Genomic DNA, 15,350 nt, shown 5'->3' with positions numbered 1-15,350 from the left:
GTATCGCCGTTGTTTACTTACCAAAATTATTTTGTGTTCTGCAGAAGAAAGTTTATACAGGTTTGAAATGACAAGCGGATGAGTAAACGATGACAGAATTTAAAATTTTGGGTGAACTGTCCCCGAATCACCTAAAAGGATTATTAATACCAGGTGTAAACACTGTAGGTAGACATTAACAGAGCAAGTATGCCGGAAAAGGATATAAGAAATGTCATTAGGCGATCGACAGCAACACCTCTAGTTAGACATGTGAGATCGAGTAGGCATGTGGTATAAAGCGAAACAGAGCAGTTGGACAACAGTGTGTATTAGGGGTGTAGTGTTTCTGCTCTGGGCTCCTGTTAACATCCGCTCTGTTGGAGTGATATTGACCTTTTCACTTCCGCCTGTCTCTCAGTGACACGAGCAGCTGGATTGAATAACCCCTGACGGACCGCGGTCCATGTGGACCAGAACAGAACCAGTTCTACTGCACCTCATCACCTCACGCTCAAACTGATCACAGAACAGGACAGGAAGGGCCTGCAGACAGACAGGCTTGATGGTGAGATGCCTGTCAGAGAAGGATGTTGACATAAACCCCACCATGCAGGATGGATGCAGCACACACACACACACACAAACCTCTTTAACTTGTCTTTTTAAAGTGCTGTTTTTTAAAGTATTCCAGATATGCTGCTCAATGTTCAGTGTAGAAAGCATTTGTCCGAAAAAAAAAACAATTAAACCAACATGTACAGTATGACCGCCAGACTCAAATCATGCTTCATAACCTGACAAATAAACTGCAATGCATTTTTTCTTAACTATCTTATATTACATTTACTGTTGTTCTTCTAACTTTCACTCATACCGTACACCCAAACTTCTTTGCAGTGATGTGTGGTATTCTCCATTTCTGATATGACTCGTAAAGCAGGAGAAATGCCACTGATTTAATGCACGTGTGGCATTTATGAACACAATAATTCATAAAATGGATGCAAGCTACTCGATCGCAAGCACGACGAGAATACAAAAAAGCAAAAATGACTAGACCACCCTACTTTATTTGTAAAGAAGATGAGACCAGGGATAAAAGGTTCCTGTCATGTAAATGCTGTAAATGATCTCAGATTGCTTTGGATGGACAGAAGGTCATGCCCTCGCTCGTGTTTAATCAGAAACTAGTACGGGATTCGCAAGTATAATGTAATACGTCAGTGACTTTATGGATTGAATGTATACAGTCAGTGTACGTCTGCATTCCATCTTAACCACATTGAGTATCCCTGACAGATGTGCACATTCTGCGCACACGTTAAAACACACTTGTGTATGTGTGTGTGTGTGCGTGTGTGTGTACAGATATGCATTTATTGACTCTGGAGCATGCTTAGTCCAGACACTGGATGCAAAAGGCTTGTATTACTTTGGGAATTTACTTTGGATGCAGAGTATGGATTATAAAGAATCGGAACCAGACACCAGCTGCTCTTTAAGAGACTTCACAAACATTAATATGGTAACTCAGTGTTAAGTAGGAAAATGTATAGCCAACTGCCAGTGACTGGAACTCCGACAAATACATTTTCGGGATCTCGCGTCCAACTGAAGAGTAGACGTTCTCAAATTCGGTTCGAACCCAGCTCCCTCTGTCTGGGCAATAATCTGATAAAGCAGTCTGTGGGATTCGAATTGACTGGCTGTATAAGCTTTAATAAGGTAAGAATAGATGTGACCCCGTGCCTGTTCTTGACATGTATAAGATGACATTATAAAAGCTAGCAGCAGAACCTTTACCGCCATACTGTACATACACAAACCGTTCTGAATACCTGCATTTGTTTCCATTGCTAACAAATGTAGCAAACAAGTCGGAGCCGATAGCCTTATGTGTAGCCTTATGTGCTCCAACACGTGGCACGGTTGCGCATTGGGTGACCCGGGTTCGATTCCCGTCTCGTGGTCCTTTTCTGATCCCACCACCGTCTCTCTCTCACTTAGCTTCCTGCCCTCTCTCTCACTAAAACTGTACAAATAAAGCCAAAAATATATATATATTTTTTTTTACAAACAATGCAACATAACTTGGCTACAAGTAAATGCGTCACATTGCGGTCTTTGATTTAAAGCTGACTTCACATTTGGGAACAGACTTCATAAGTCATTTATAAGCATCTTTATGTGATCAGGTTCTTGCCATGATGTAAATATACATACATTTTGAAATTCATAAATTGTGACGAATAAATGCTTGTCGACACATTACTGTACTCAGTCGGAGTTGCTGTTCTGAAAATTCTGCATGATGAGGACATTATTCTGCCTCCCGGCCTCTGGGTCGAGACCAGCAGGTTTAAAGAGCACATTTTCCGAGCACAGAACTGCCATTTCTTCGGTGGAAATGCCCAAACGAGGCCAGAATGGGCACAGACTCAGGCACCTTGTCAGTGGAAAAGGGTAAGAAAAACCAACAGTGTTCCATTTGCCAAGAGCATTTTTAGCAAGTCTGAAATGTCAGTAAAGCATTACAGATCTTTCGATTCCTAAACCTGAGGTCTGCACTTCAACAGTTTTATTCATTTTTTACATTCTACTGACTCCTGTATAAGTAACTTTGGAAAGAAAAGTGGACTTGTACAGTTGTTGCATAGTATTAGTAGGCTGTAAGGTTAGGGCAGGGAGAATACAGTAACTAGTATTACTGCAAAATTAGTATTTGTAGTCAGTGAAATGTCTGTTGTGGGACCCTCAAAATAAACTGTTACCATCATCTCTCTCCAGCACCCCACAGGTGCATGTCCTGTTCATCATGAAGGGCTCATACAGGAGTATGTGCTGAACCTGGTTTATTCTTGTAACAACAAATAGAGAAAGGCCCAGAGGTGAAAACCACAGGCATTACCTACTGATCTCACAGCTGGGCTGGGTTTACAGGTCAATCCCTGCACAGAAGGATTAACATTTTAAAAGTGTGGGAGGATTTATAGAGTGAGCTTGCAAATCCAAACTATTGTGATATTTTAGCACTTGTGAAAAAAAACTGAATATGTAAAAGAAGCATAGACAAAGAAGCGTGATGGGTACAATAGAGCAATATCATTCAGAACCACACACGAAAGTTGCACAAATCAAATAAAAAGCGAAAATAGTCGTTTTCCTAAATCAGAATTGATTGACAGTGTAAATGCAGCCATACAGACTATAATAAACCTAAAGTGGAAAATCAGATCAAACTTTAAAGCAAAAGCAAAACCTTGGAAAAGATTAATTTACTTCCCTCTAGACTTCAGATGAAGGAAAGTTTCCAATTACTATATCTTTCTCCCCCTGTCGCTCTCCTTTTCATCTTATATACAGACACACACATGCAGACGACAGAGTATCGGTTTGGAATCGTGTACCTAACCCAGGTGGAAATTGTCGGTTGTGTCAGATTTCCTGTAAGGCTCTCTGGAGTGGCAGTTTGGCAGATGAACAGAGTGGACTGGGACATGTGTGAAACCCTGCTTTAATTGCATGGAGAGAAGACAGCGGAGGTCTTTTAGACCTCTGTTGCCTCTGTGGTCAGACAGTTATAAAAACGTATTGAGCACAGGCAAGCTCAGTCCAAAGCACTAAAAATCTAGATTCTGCCTTATAATAATGCTAAATTAGTTTGGCTTGCCGGAGTCAGAGGTTTATCGTATGACCAGTGCATTAAAAGTGTTAAGGATGTGAATAAATACCCACAAAAATATCCTAAGAAAGAGAAAGCAAACAGCATGAATGGTGGCTGCTCTTTACCGCAGATTTACATTCAGCGCCAACATGGCATAAATGGTCGAGAAAACAGTTCACATTCAATAAAGACTTGAACTTGCACAACCAACAGGCAAAAGGGGACTTCATTGTTCCCAAACTTTGTAATCACAAAAACGTGTATAAAGAAAGGTTGTAACGGTTAAATCTAGTGTGTCACCAAACGTGCCTTATTAAATAGCTGAAGTGTAACATTTCACACACACACTCACCTTGACCAATGAGTGTAGACTCCTCTCTTTGAACATAGCGTGTAGAAAGGAGCGGTCATCTGCGCTCTCAACATGAGGCTGCAGCTGAGACGGTAGTACGGACAGCAGCTCATACAGACCTGTAGAGGAAATACAGGAAACACATTAGACACACAGCCAATGGCCACAGAGAAATTATAAACCCACATAAACAAGACTTCGAGAATCACGTCATAGACACGGCAAATTCACGAATGTTTTTTATTGACAATTTATGACATGGTGTGACATTGTTTGCGGTGAAACATCGGTACATCCACACGACCGGCAATAACAACCAAAAAAGAAAAACATCAGTTTAACTTAGTGTGACAAAGTGAGCATGCTAAGACTAGAAAAAATGGCTTCTCCCAGGCTGCACCTCATTTCCTCCCTTTGTCTGGCAACATCCTGTTTTTCTAGGAATGACAACTAGAACTGTGAATAAAATCCCTAAAATTTCATAAGAAAGCACTTCGATATTTAAATAAGCATAAACATACTCTTATAACACTTACACTTCTTATAATATCTTTAACATGGCTAAAAACTAAAACTGAATTGCACAGCAGACATCATAGAAAGGAGGGATCATTACAATATGCCCTCAGTGGCCTTTTTAAAGTTCTTGTGAACTACTGAACACTGAGTTTTACAGTCAACAACTAACCTGATGTGTCTGAATCCTATAAAAGGATCTGCGTAAACGGACCATTACTGGCCGCCAAGTTTTCTGGATGGGATGTGAAAGAATGCTGTGCCAAACAGTGTTTCCCTTTCACACGCCTACACTTCCCAGTGGCCTCCAGAAAATAACAGTGTTCCTCAGACATCAATGGCGGCACTGGAGGATGGCAGGGAGGAGCTGCCATCGTAAGGCCCTGCTTCTCAAATTCACAACATAACTGGTGAACAGCGCTGGGAATGAAGACCGGCTTTAATTACACAGCCTGTATGGAAGGCAACAAGGTCATTCATACTGTCTGGACAACACAACACACACAGGCACGCAACAGCACTTACGCGCATGCATGCGGATTGTGTGGATAAAGACGTTGATCTGGAACGATATGATATTCTTAGACACACACACACACACACAGGCATGAAGACAGAAACAAGGATAGCACATGCAAATATACACAACCGTACGCCACAAGAGAGGCTGTCCGCATGGGAAATATGCCCTGCTGGCTCGTAGTCTGGCCCCTGCTGGCCTCAGGCCCCTGACGCACTAGCCAACAGGAGGACAACTGGTGGAAAACAGGACCAGATAGATTTACAACGCAGACCGCATTTCTAAAGAATAGTAAAACGCTTTCTGTAAATGTCTTGTTTGGATGGGTTCAAAAGTCAATAGTGCAAAAAGATTCACACACGCTCAACTCGGCAGTAAATGACCGCCGGAGAGTTTATCTCTAAGATGCCGAGAAACAGTCTCTGTGATGCAGTATATTTGTCATATGCAAACGTGTGCACGAGAAACACCTAGGGGGGGGGGAGGTGGGGTGGGGATGGGGGGGTCAGTATTTCAGGTGCTGCTGAGAAAAACATGGTTCATGCGAGAAAACCTGTGAATGGAGAAATGAAAACAAGAACAGCTGCACTCCCTGTACTTTTATTCATTGTGCTCTTGATTTACCTCCATTACTACATCCATAGAGAGAGAGAGACGGTCAGGAGAGCTGACAAATTATAAAAGAAAAGAGAGATAGAAGCAAAGAAAAGAGAGAGAAACAAAGAATAAGAGAAAAGACAGGGAATGTGCTAGTGATGTCTGATCAGACTCATTCCAACAAGTGGGGCATCCGTTTGGTCTCCAACTGCTTGAATGTCTTTTTTTCTAAATAATGGAATTGATTCAAGTCTCGACTGTTCTTTATAAGCTGTATCTATTCTCAACTGAAAATACATGAAGTGCACAAACACACAAACCATAATAAAGCTCTTTTAGCAGTCCGAGCCCATAGCAGGCCAGGGATTCACCACTGTACTCCGCTTCAGCCTCCTAAAAAACACCACATCAGAACTCCTGCCCAGATCTACTTGCATGTTCTAGACCATCTACTTCAATCATACACACATGCGGCCACCCACTAAACGAAGCATTCAACTCCTTCTGCTAAAGGCTTTTAACAATAAACTCCATCATTGGACCTAGATGTGTTTGATATCCTCCCGTTATGGGTCTCCACAGATTTACATCCCGTTATGGGTCTCAACAGATTTACAATGTTAAAACCTTTCTTATCATAATCTCGGCGCACGGAAGCCACAGACAAACCAGCCCTCATTATGGTGCCCAAAGGGTCCCTTGTGAATTTTGGAAATCACCTAATAATTCTAAGAATGTTAGCACAGAATCCATCGTTCCAGGATCCACATTTTTAAAAACAGTATGTATGCATTCTGTTCATTGACAGTGGAAGACGTCTTTATCCTCTGAAAAAGGGGGACATAAAAATACACAAATAAATGAAATTCCTTCTCACTCCACGTTTCTCCCTCTCCTTTCGCTTGCATTTGGTAAAATGAAGTGGAAATTTTCATTCTGATGTAATTGGAAACAGGGAGCTTTTCCAGTGGCAACAAATCCTTGTGTTACAGTTCTGTATCCCTATGGCAGAAGAGAGAGAGAGAGATGGAAAAGCAGAGGATAAATAGCTGGAAATCGATAAAGTGCTCCCAAAGCGCATGCTGTTGCCGCTCCTAACGTTCTGCTCGCTCTCCTTCGCTCGTCCTCTGGTCCCAAATGCTCGGCATTCTTGACATCAGTACGGAAAAATTTACTGTTAGCCGAGAAGAAATTTAATATGGCCATTCCTGTCATATCCCTCATTGCAGCCATATTCAGCCGGCGCTCTGCTGAAGCCATAAGAGAGACTCAGCACCTGAACGATAAACAATATGGAGCTGAATGTGGATCTCGTTACAGACGACGACATCATTACACCACACACTTGTTTCTCAACAGAATGGATGGAAATATGCGTGTCCACACACACAGACGTACGCTCTAAATCAAAAGAACAACTATGCACATTTAAGGACAATATCACTCAGCTTCAAGTAGAATACCTGCACAGGGAGTTTTATGTGTAATACCTGTACAAGCATTAAACTGTCACACGTACAGACATCTTCATTACCTGGTAAAGAAGTTTCGCCCTAAGAGCTTTCCATATGTTCCCTTTTGTCCGTGTCTTTGTCGCTCTTTCTTTCGAGCACACCTGGAGCTCTTATCTTTTTTGTGACACGTTTGGGAGCGATATAGTAATTGGACGAGCAGACCGGCCTAGAATAACACAGTAAAACTTCATAAGGCACATAAATGCGCTGTAGGGGGCTAAAACGGGCACAGTCAAAGTGATCTGGCTAACAGACCGCACATTTCTGTGGATATGAGGACCAAACCACTCACTGAAGGATCATTAACAAATAAAAAAACTAAAACATCTGTATTTGTGTGTAAAATAAGATTAAAGAGATATGATGTCCACTGCTAGAAGACAAACGAACAGCTGAATAGAATCAGAAGTGAGATGAAATGAAATGGGATCTTGACTATGAGGGATGGGACAGCGGATATCGTATTATATCAATATCAGGGTCATGATATTAAATTATTCCTGATGCGTACTGTACACTTCAAATCTTCAATTTTTTGCAATCTGTAACTCAGTCATCGCTATGAACAAAGTCTATGGCTAAACTAAGTATTAATCTTTCTATTAATAACATGAGAGCAAAGGCTGTTATTAGAGACAATACAAGAAAACTGTGTGACTATGTCAATGTGAGGCTTGCATTAAAGGATTGAGTATGCATTTTATGTTAAAAGAATTACAGTAGTTAATCACCCGACATCAACACCAAACTCTCTCTCGCACAAACACTTTTTACAGGTAGTGGGTGGATGAGTCTGTCTGTCCAAGGACACACAAGGGCCGTGGAATCAAATGCCAACGGGAAGCAAAACTCCCACACAAAAAAAACAGGATAAATGTAGTAAAGGAACACCATTCTAATGTCCATAGCTCTCTTTCATATAGAGGAATGGAGATCAAATGAGAACAGAACAGACAGTACAAGATGAAGTGGTCCAATGAGAAAGAAACAGAAGAAAAAGGGAAAAGTGAGCCAGACATAAGCTAATATTTCAGTGGCAGTCCTCCTTGATCAATTTTAATGTGGGTTTTGGCAATTAAATCTCAATTTCCTGCCTAGTGAATGGGTTTAAATACGAGTGTATTTGAGAGAGGGTTTGTGTCAGGTGTCCAACAAAAGAACAGCAGCCAATAACACACCAAGAGCGCCTCAAATAAGTGGCAGAAGGTTTAGGGCATACATCTCGACATAAGTTATTTAATGGGCCCAATCTATTAGATCCACAGTGGCTTGCTGGGCTTTCAAAGCGTTCATTAAAAGTCTGTTGGGTAAGGCTCAGCGGACATAACCTAACCTAACCACACCACATGTCTCCCGGCAACCTTACAGCCGTCCATCAGGCTTTTATACCCCAACTAGCATTATTTTCAAATAGATTAGATTTACAAAGTAATCCCTTCTTTATAAAGAAAACGAGGCCAAGAGTGATATGTGCCAGAAATAAAGGACGAAGGGAACGCAGTGTGTGTCTGGCCCACAGAACGATGTTTTGCTGTGCTATGTGTGTGGTTTAGCTCTCCAAACGCACACATTTCGATACTCTTACCCCTAAACATTGGAGCTATGAGTTAAAGAGGACGATCACATCACCAAGTTGAATCTTGCGTGAGAAAGCCAAGTTCAAGTTTAATTTGGATCCCAAAGAGTCAGTAATTGTGTGAAATGACCATAATGATGGTCTAAGTTTCCACTTTGTCTATTGAAGTTCCAACATCCGATGAGTAACATGACTGCGATTTAGGAAAATCTTTAAATCTGAAAAACACATCTTCATCACATCACATTACTCTTCCGTCACAGGGGAAATAACTTTTGATATCCATGCCTACAGACACACTGGGCTGTGAACCTTACATGTACACAGTAAAATCGCCAGTGTTAAAAACGGTCAAATTAACACTCACAGTGTAAATGTAATACACATGCTCGATGAGAGTTAATTTGACCTTTTTTAACACTGGCAATTTTACCGCATTTTGTTAGCAACTCTTGTCTGTCCTAAAGTAGACTATATTATTGTCTATATTATTAAGGTGGTCAAATGACAGAAGATTGGGTCACCTATCTCACTGCCAGTTCTGGTGGAGAGGGCTGGCATGATGACTTGAAAATCAGCTTCCTTGCAACTTCAAAACGATGCCACAACAATCCTGCAGCGTCGGGGTTAGATGACCTGACCCCAGGCAGTCTGCGAAGCCCTGATTATGTCATTGGCAAATCTAGGAAAGATAAAAAAAAAGATGAAAAATGATATTAAGTGCAGAAAGTTCATTTTAAGCATGCACATTTGACGGATTCTAACAAAACAGTCCTTCAAAATGAATCCATCAATACCTTATAAGTTCAAAGGTGATGTGAGAAGACATGAGAGAGGGGAATTAAGTAAAAACTAAAGAGAGAGATAGCGATACATCAGCCCCAAAATCAATTTAGTCATTTTCCATCCGGGGCCCAAAGTCTGCCCGGATGCGTGCAGCGGCATCGAAAGCACCTTAAACCTTTATGTCACCCTAAAGACTTGTAACCAGTGGCTTGAAAGTACATATGCAAAACTAAGAGATGGAAAGAGGAGGGTGGGGGAAACATTATTCGCACTGCCTCTTTTACAGATCACACAGTATCAGGTTTGTGGAACCAGAATCCGTATGGAGAAGAGAGGAAAAGAAAAACATGATCGCAATGAAAGGTATGCTGGAAATTTAATCATGCGCTGATGTGATATCCATAAAGCACACTGCTGCCATCTAGTGGTGTCATTAAAGCCACTCACAATTTACAGCAGTCATGAGATTGATGGGAGAACTCAAGTGAGAAGAAGGAAGGAGAAAAAAATTGAAGGTGAGATGTGGGAAAGAGGAGTAGAGCAGGTTAGACCGAGGTCCCAGTTCCAAGTAAAACGATTTCACACACTTGCTTAACAAAATACACAGACACATGTTCACTTCCCCAGAAAACTGTCAGGACCACTGTAGAGATCGGGTTTAACACACATTACACATCCCCCCCAAGATCAAAGAGAGGTCAAATGCAGACACAATCTTACACAAAACTAAAGTTTCAAGTCAGTATCATAAATCTCTTAATTTGAGACATATTTAATTCCATTATCCAAACACTTACGAAAAGGTTAAAAAATGATCGTACTGCATTGGTTTTCTTGACATGAGTCCCCGTGTTCACTCTGGACTGACCCTGCACACTGCTGCTCTAGTTTTCATTCTTTCTCTCGCTCCCTTTAGTTGTGTAATTCTGTGCACTACTCGTGGCAGTTGTGTTGTTATTAAACGCATGGCGTGTCATTGGTGTGTGCATGCTGTTTTAAGAGTATGAACACCACAGTATTCCTATGTGCTCAAGTGTGTTTACGTGTCTGTAAACTTCATAGAGCGATTTCGAAAAACAGTACTTCAGTCAATAAAACACTTATGAGCACTGTGGCGCTGCTTCTGGAAGAATGAGGGATCCATGCACACATAAAGATACACACCAACACAAGTTCATCGGCAGGGAGTTCATGTCATTGACTAATAGGTATGCGCAGTCATGAGAAGCAAAGATTGAAATCTTCATAGGAGTCCTCTATAATATTTTTTGAAGGTATTTTTATACACTGCCGTTTATATGTTTTCTTAAAACTATGTCATTTACTACTATTAAATACTAATGAAGTACAAAATTAAGAATGAAATAATTTGTAATTAAGAACCAAATTTGATGAAATGAAACAGTCCTTGAAAAACTCACTCAGCCATACAAAATTACATTAAAATATCAAATTAATCTAAAAAAAATTAACTTGTATTATACTGTAAAATTATTTTATAGATATTGTTACACATAAAATTACCCACAAAAATGTACATTTATATACTATTCTTATACATTATCAACAACAAGTTGCTTACAGTTCATTGATTTTCCTGATATTTTTATTTCAATATTTTTTGTAAATTTTTCATAATAAACATATCTACCACTTATGGTTGTTCAAGTTTTTTCCTGCAGAGAGGGAAGGGGTTTGGAATCGCGCAGAGATGCAAAATAGAGTGGTACTCAGCATTTGACGGCTGGATGTATAGAAGCTTGGGGTACGACGAGACACCTACTTATCCCACGAGATGAGACGAGACACAAGATTGGGTCACAAGATCAAGACAAGATTTGCACACTCTTTTTTTTTAAATCTTCAAATTATGTAATATTTGAAAAAATTGTCTTTTATACGACTGAAAAGCACAAAATAGGGGTATTTTGAAAGTGTAGCTTAAATTAAAGTAATTTTACATCTATTTTTATGAATTTTAATAGGATTTAAAAGTGGCAGGGCTATTGTAGGTGATAAAGAATGGGATATTTTTCCTCGTTGTATCTGTCAAAATAGTACAAAATTATCCTGCTTCAATATATGTAACATCAAATAAGATTTAAATCAAATGTAATCCAAAAGTAGTCAGATTTCGTTTACACATTACTGACTAAAAACGTTGTCATGTAATCACAATTCATAAGTAATCTACCCAGCTCTGATTCTATGTATAGGCTACACATAGACCATAAGACAAATAGCAGGGTTTAGCCATTAACCAGTACCAGGAGACCTGTACATCACTGAATCACCTGCACAGGATTTAAGAGTCTTATGAGACTCACTGAATCTGCAAGACACTGAAAATCAGTGAACCTTAAACTGGTGTGTTGGGATAGTGAATCAAGGTGAAGAGCTACATGAGACAAATGCAGGTAGTGGCTTGAAAGAGGAGTATACGATTTCTGAGACACACAAATCCAAATCAACAATCAACAATTTTTTTGAATATTTGTTAGATATTTGCTACACAAAACCATAAGCCAATATTGTTATGCTTATGATGGAAAAGACTGAGCCAGAGCTAGTTATATTGAGGGAAGAACAATGAAGGAAGTTATTTGTTTTGGATGGGGTGTTGATTTTAAAAATCAATAGCAATATCAGAATACAACAAATGAAGTCAAACCGGTTTGGAAGAACATAAGTTTTATTTTGGGGTTAACCACCCCTTTAAATCTTATCTTTTGACTTATTTAAAACTTTTCAACAAGTAAACCTGTTTCGCTCAGATACGCCTGCCCTCATGAAGGTCATGAAGGTTTGCAAGGACTTCAATAAAACACACATACCTACTTTTATATGGAAAACTACAAAATGCTTGCTTGACTTCATAAAATGGAACAGCAGGAAACACAAAAATGGCACGTGCAAGTAACCAATCATAAAACAGTCCGACCCACATGTGCATGCACCTATAAAATAAAGTCACTCGGACAAAAGACAAATACACCAAAACCATATGGTGTAAATCAAAAATTTTTTAAGGTCATGAAATTAAATTACAAACAGTATCAGAAATATTGGTAAAACTTTATAATAACTAATTAACAAACACTATATATATATATATATATATATATATCTCATTACCGATCATTACTTATGTTCACATTAGCTAGAAATAAAAGATAATGTGCATGTTATGGTTTACTAATGTAGTTTTACTAAGCATTATCTAATGATTAACAGATCATTATTTAATATAAATTGAAATCCTTACTATTATCATTAAACTTTCAACTAATATGATAACGCACTTTTAAAATAACTTGATGATTATTAAGAAACAGTATATAATGATCATTATAACAGATCATTAGTTATGTTTACATAGTTCATAAAACTTAATTCATATGATCATGCACTTTTTAAAAAAATAAAAAATATTTGAACATTAATTTGTCACGAAACGTATAGTGAAGAACCCAAGCGCAGGCAGCAATACAGGGTAACAGACTTTAATAATAAATAACAAAACAAATACTTCCCACATGGGGGGCAAAAATAACCAAACACAAAACACTGGGTAATTCTAACAAATACATACAGCGGACCGGAACAAGAACAAGGAACTCTACGTACAGGGCAGGAAACATGTACAACGAACGAGCCCAAGACAATAGACAAGAGGGCATTATATAGGGAGACTAAAAAAGGAGATAATGATGGGCAGGTGTGGTTAATGAGACACAGGAGGAAAGCTATACTAGAAACGAGAGGGGCGGGGCCAAATGACGAGACAGGAGAGAACGCAAATTATTGTCCTGATTGACAATAATATGTTTCTCTCCACATAAAACACGTGGGACTGTCATGATTCTGCCCCTAGACCAGAAAATCAAGACAACAGAAGGCAGAATCATGACAAAATTATACACTGAAAGTTTATTTTAATGTACTTTATATGCACAGACAAAACTTTTACAAATGTTGTCAAACACATGCTTGGTAATTATAAGTACTTCACAAACTATTAATTTAACATATTATTAAATAATTCATAATAACGTCTGTAAATGTCATATATTTGTTCTTTGTTTGTTGTGTAGACATCTATTTTGACATTTCAGCAAATCCTTTAGTAATTATTGAAGTACTCAATCTAAAATGGAAACTATTCAACATTTGTAAATGTTTATGAACATTAGTAACTTAATGAGTAGTCATCGTGATTATAAATACGTGTCCCAAATGACCTAAATTTACACATTTTTTAATAATTTGTTCATGTTTTTGCAGTACTCAATCTAAAGTTGACTATTCTTCTACCTTTATGGGCATTGGACTTTTACAACATTTGTGTAAAGGGTGGTTAGTTACATTTAATGCTTGCAAGACATGTTTTGCCTCAACATTTACATACAATTGTGTACAATTAAATAGAATATTCTTTGAATCTTCCATAAACTAGAGAAATCAACATTTAAAAAAAAATACTTCATTTATAAAATCAGTGTAATACAAACATGAAACAAAGTAAAACAGTAGGCCTTATGCCTTATTATCAGTAATAAAATAGTAATCAAACAACAGTCATCAAATTGACCCCTGTACACCGTTGACCCCTTAACCAACCCTTGAACCTACACATAGCACTAAACCTGTCCCTAATCTTAGCCATACTCTATAGAAGCAAAAGTGTTGTACAATAACAAAAGCTTTCAATTATTGTATATCTGTTAAAATCATTTCTAGGTTTTCAAGAAGTGCATTATGATGCGAATTAAACGTTGAATGACATTTGTGAGCATTTTAATTACATTTATTTAATGTTAATCTTTAGGTAATGTTAAATAATTATAATAGTAAATATTAACAAATACTATCTTACATTTCTAGCTATTTGAATAGTAACTAATGATATTATGTTTGTTAATGATTTATTAATGAAAGTTACTATAAAGTGTTATCGATATATTTATCTAATAATTTGACATTAGTTTGACAAACATGTAGTTTCACCCAAAACTCATACCATTGGTTAAGCCAGTGCTGCTACGTCAGACTACCAAGCAAATAGAGAAATGTCTCACTGGACCAAAACGTTAACACACCGGCGGGAAATCAAATTATAGCATATTTATAGTTGTCTTTGTATTTTTTGCCAGGATAAAATGAAATGTTGTAAAGGAAGTGAGGGTGGATTCAACAAAAGCAGCACATAATGACTGACTTGAAACTTAATAAAGCATTTAAAAGTGTCAACCACAAAGTGCCTTTATAATGGTCTGCCATTGTATTGAATCCACCCAACCAGATAATGATAAAACCATGCACGTGAACATGTAACCTTACAACCAAACACTTGCGTAAAGAAAACGGCAGCCACATCCAGCCGTGCATACACAACCACATACTGGACCAACAGGATTGCAGAGTTCCATTAGTCAGTTTCATAGGTAGTTACACAAGCGGATAGACTTGAATGAGAGAAAAGAGAGTATCAAAGAGAAAGATTAGGTAAAAACAAAGGAAATCAGAACAGACAACAATATTTACATTTTAGAATTGAACAATTAATCTAAATGAAAGAGGGATATAAAAGCTGCCACTTACACGTTGCAACCACTAGGTGGAAATAAAGCTACATTAACCATTCAACAATTCAAACATTCAGGTGTCAAGTATGCCTAAAAAGAAGTGATATTGAATTTCAGTCAACACAAAACCACCACCACAAAAAATTATAACCTCATTCTAGAAAAGGTATGAAAATATTAAATTTTTTTTATAGAATTTAAGTAAATTATAAATGAACACAGTAACACACTGTTAAACAATTTCCAATTTCTAACTTC

The 15,350-nt window shown here is 38.3% G+C and overlaps 1 protein-coding gene across 2 annotated transcripts in view; it reads right to left on the bottom strand.

Moving 5' to 3' along the window:
• Positions 1–15,350, bottom strand: part of mpp7a (MAGUK p55 scaffold protein 7a) — a 93,177-nt gene that overhangs the window by 57,871 nt on the left and 19,956 nt on the right. For both annotated transcript variants that reach the window (XM_079475900.1, XM_079475901.1), the window contains exons 2-3: positions 9,246–9,403; positions 3,999–4,117 (exon numbers count right to left, since the gene is read on the bottom strand). In XM_079475900.1, the coding sequence (XP_079332026.1) occupies positions 3,999–4,117; positions 9,246–9,282 (156 nt within the window). In that variant the 5' untranslated portion in view covers positions 9,283–9,403. The remainder of the gene's footprint in view (positions 1–3,998; positions 4,118–9,245; positions 9,404–15,350) is intronic.

The sequence above is a fragment of the Barbatula barbatula genome (assembly GCF_947034865.1).
Source record: "Barbatula barbatula genome assembly, chromosome: 16".
NCBI lineage: Eukaryota > Metazoa > Chordata > Actinopteri > Cypriniformes > Nemacheilidae > Barbatula > Barbatula barbatula.
The sequence above is the reverse complement of the archived record's forward strand: the minus strand, read 5'-3'. Positions and strand labels throughout refer to the sequence as shown.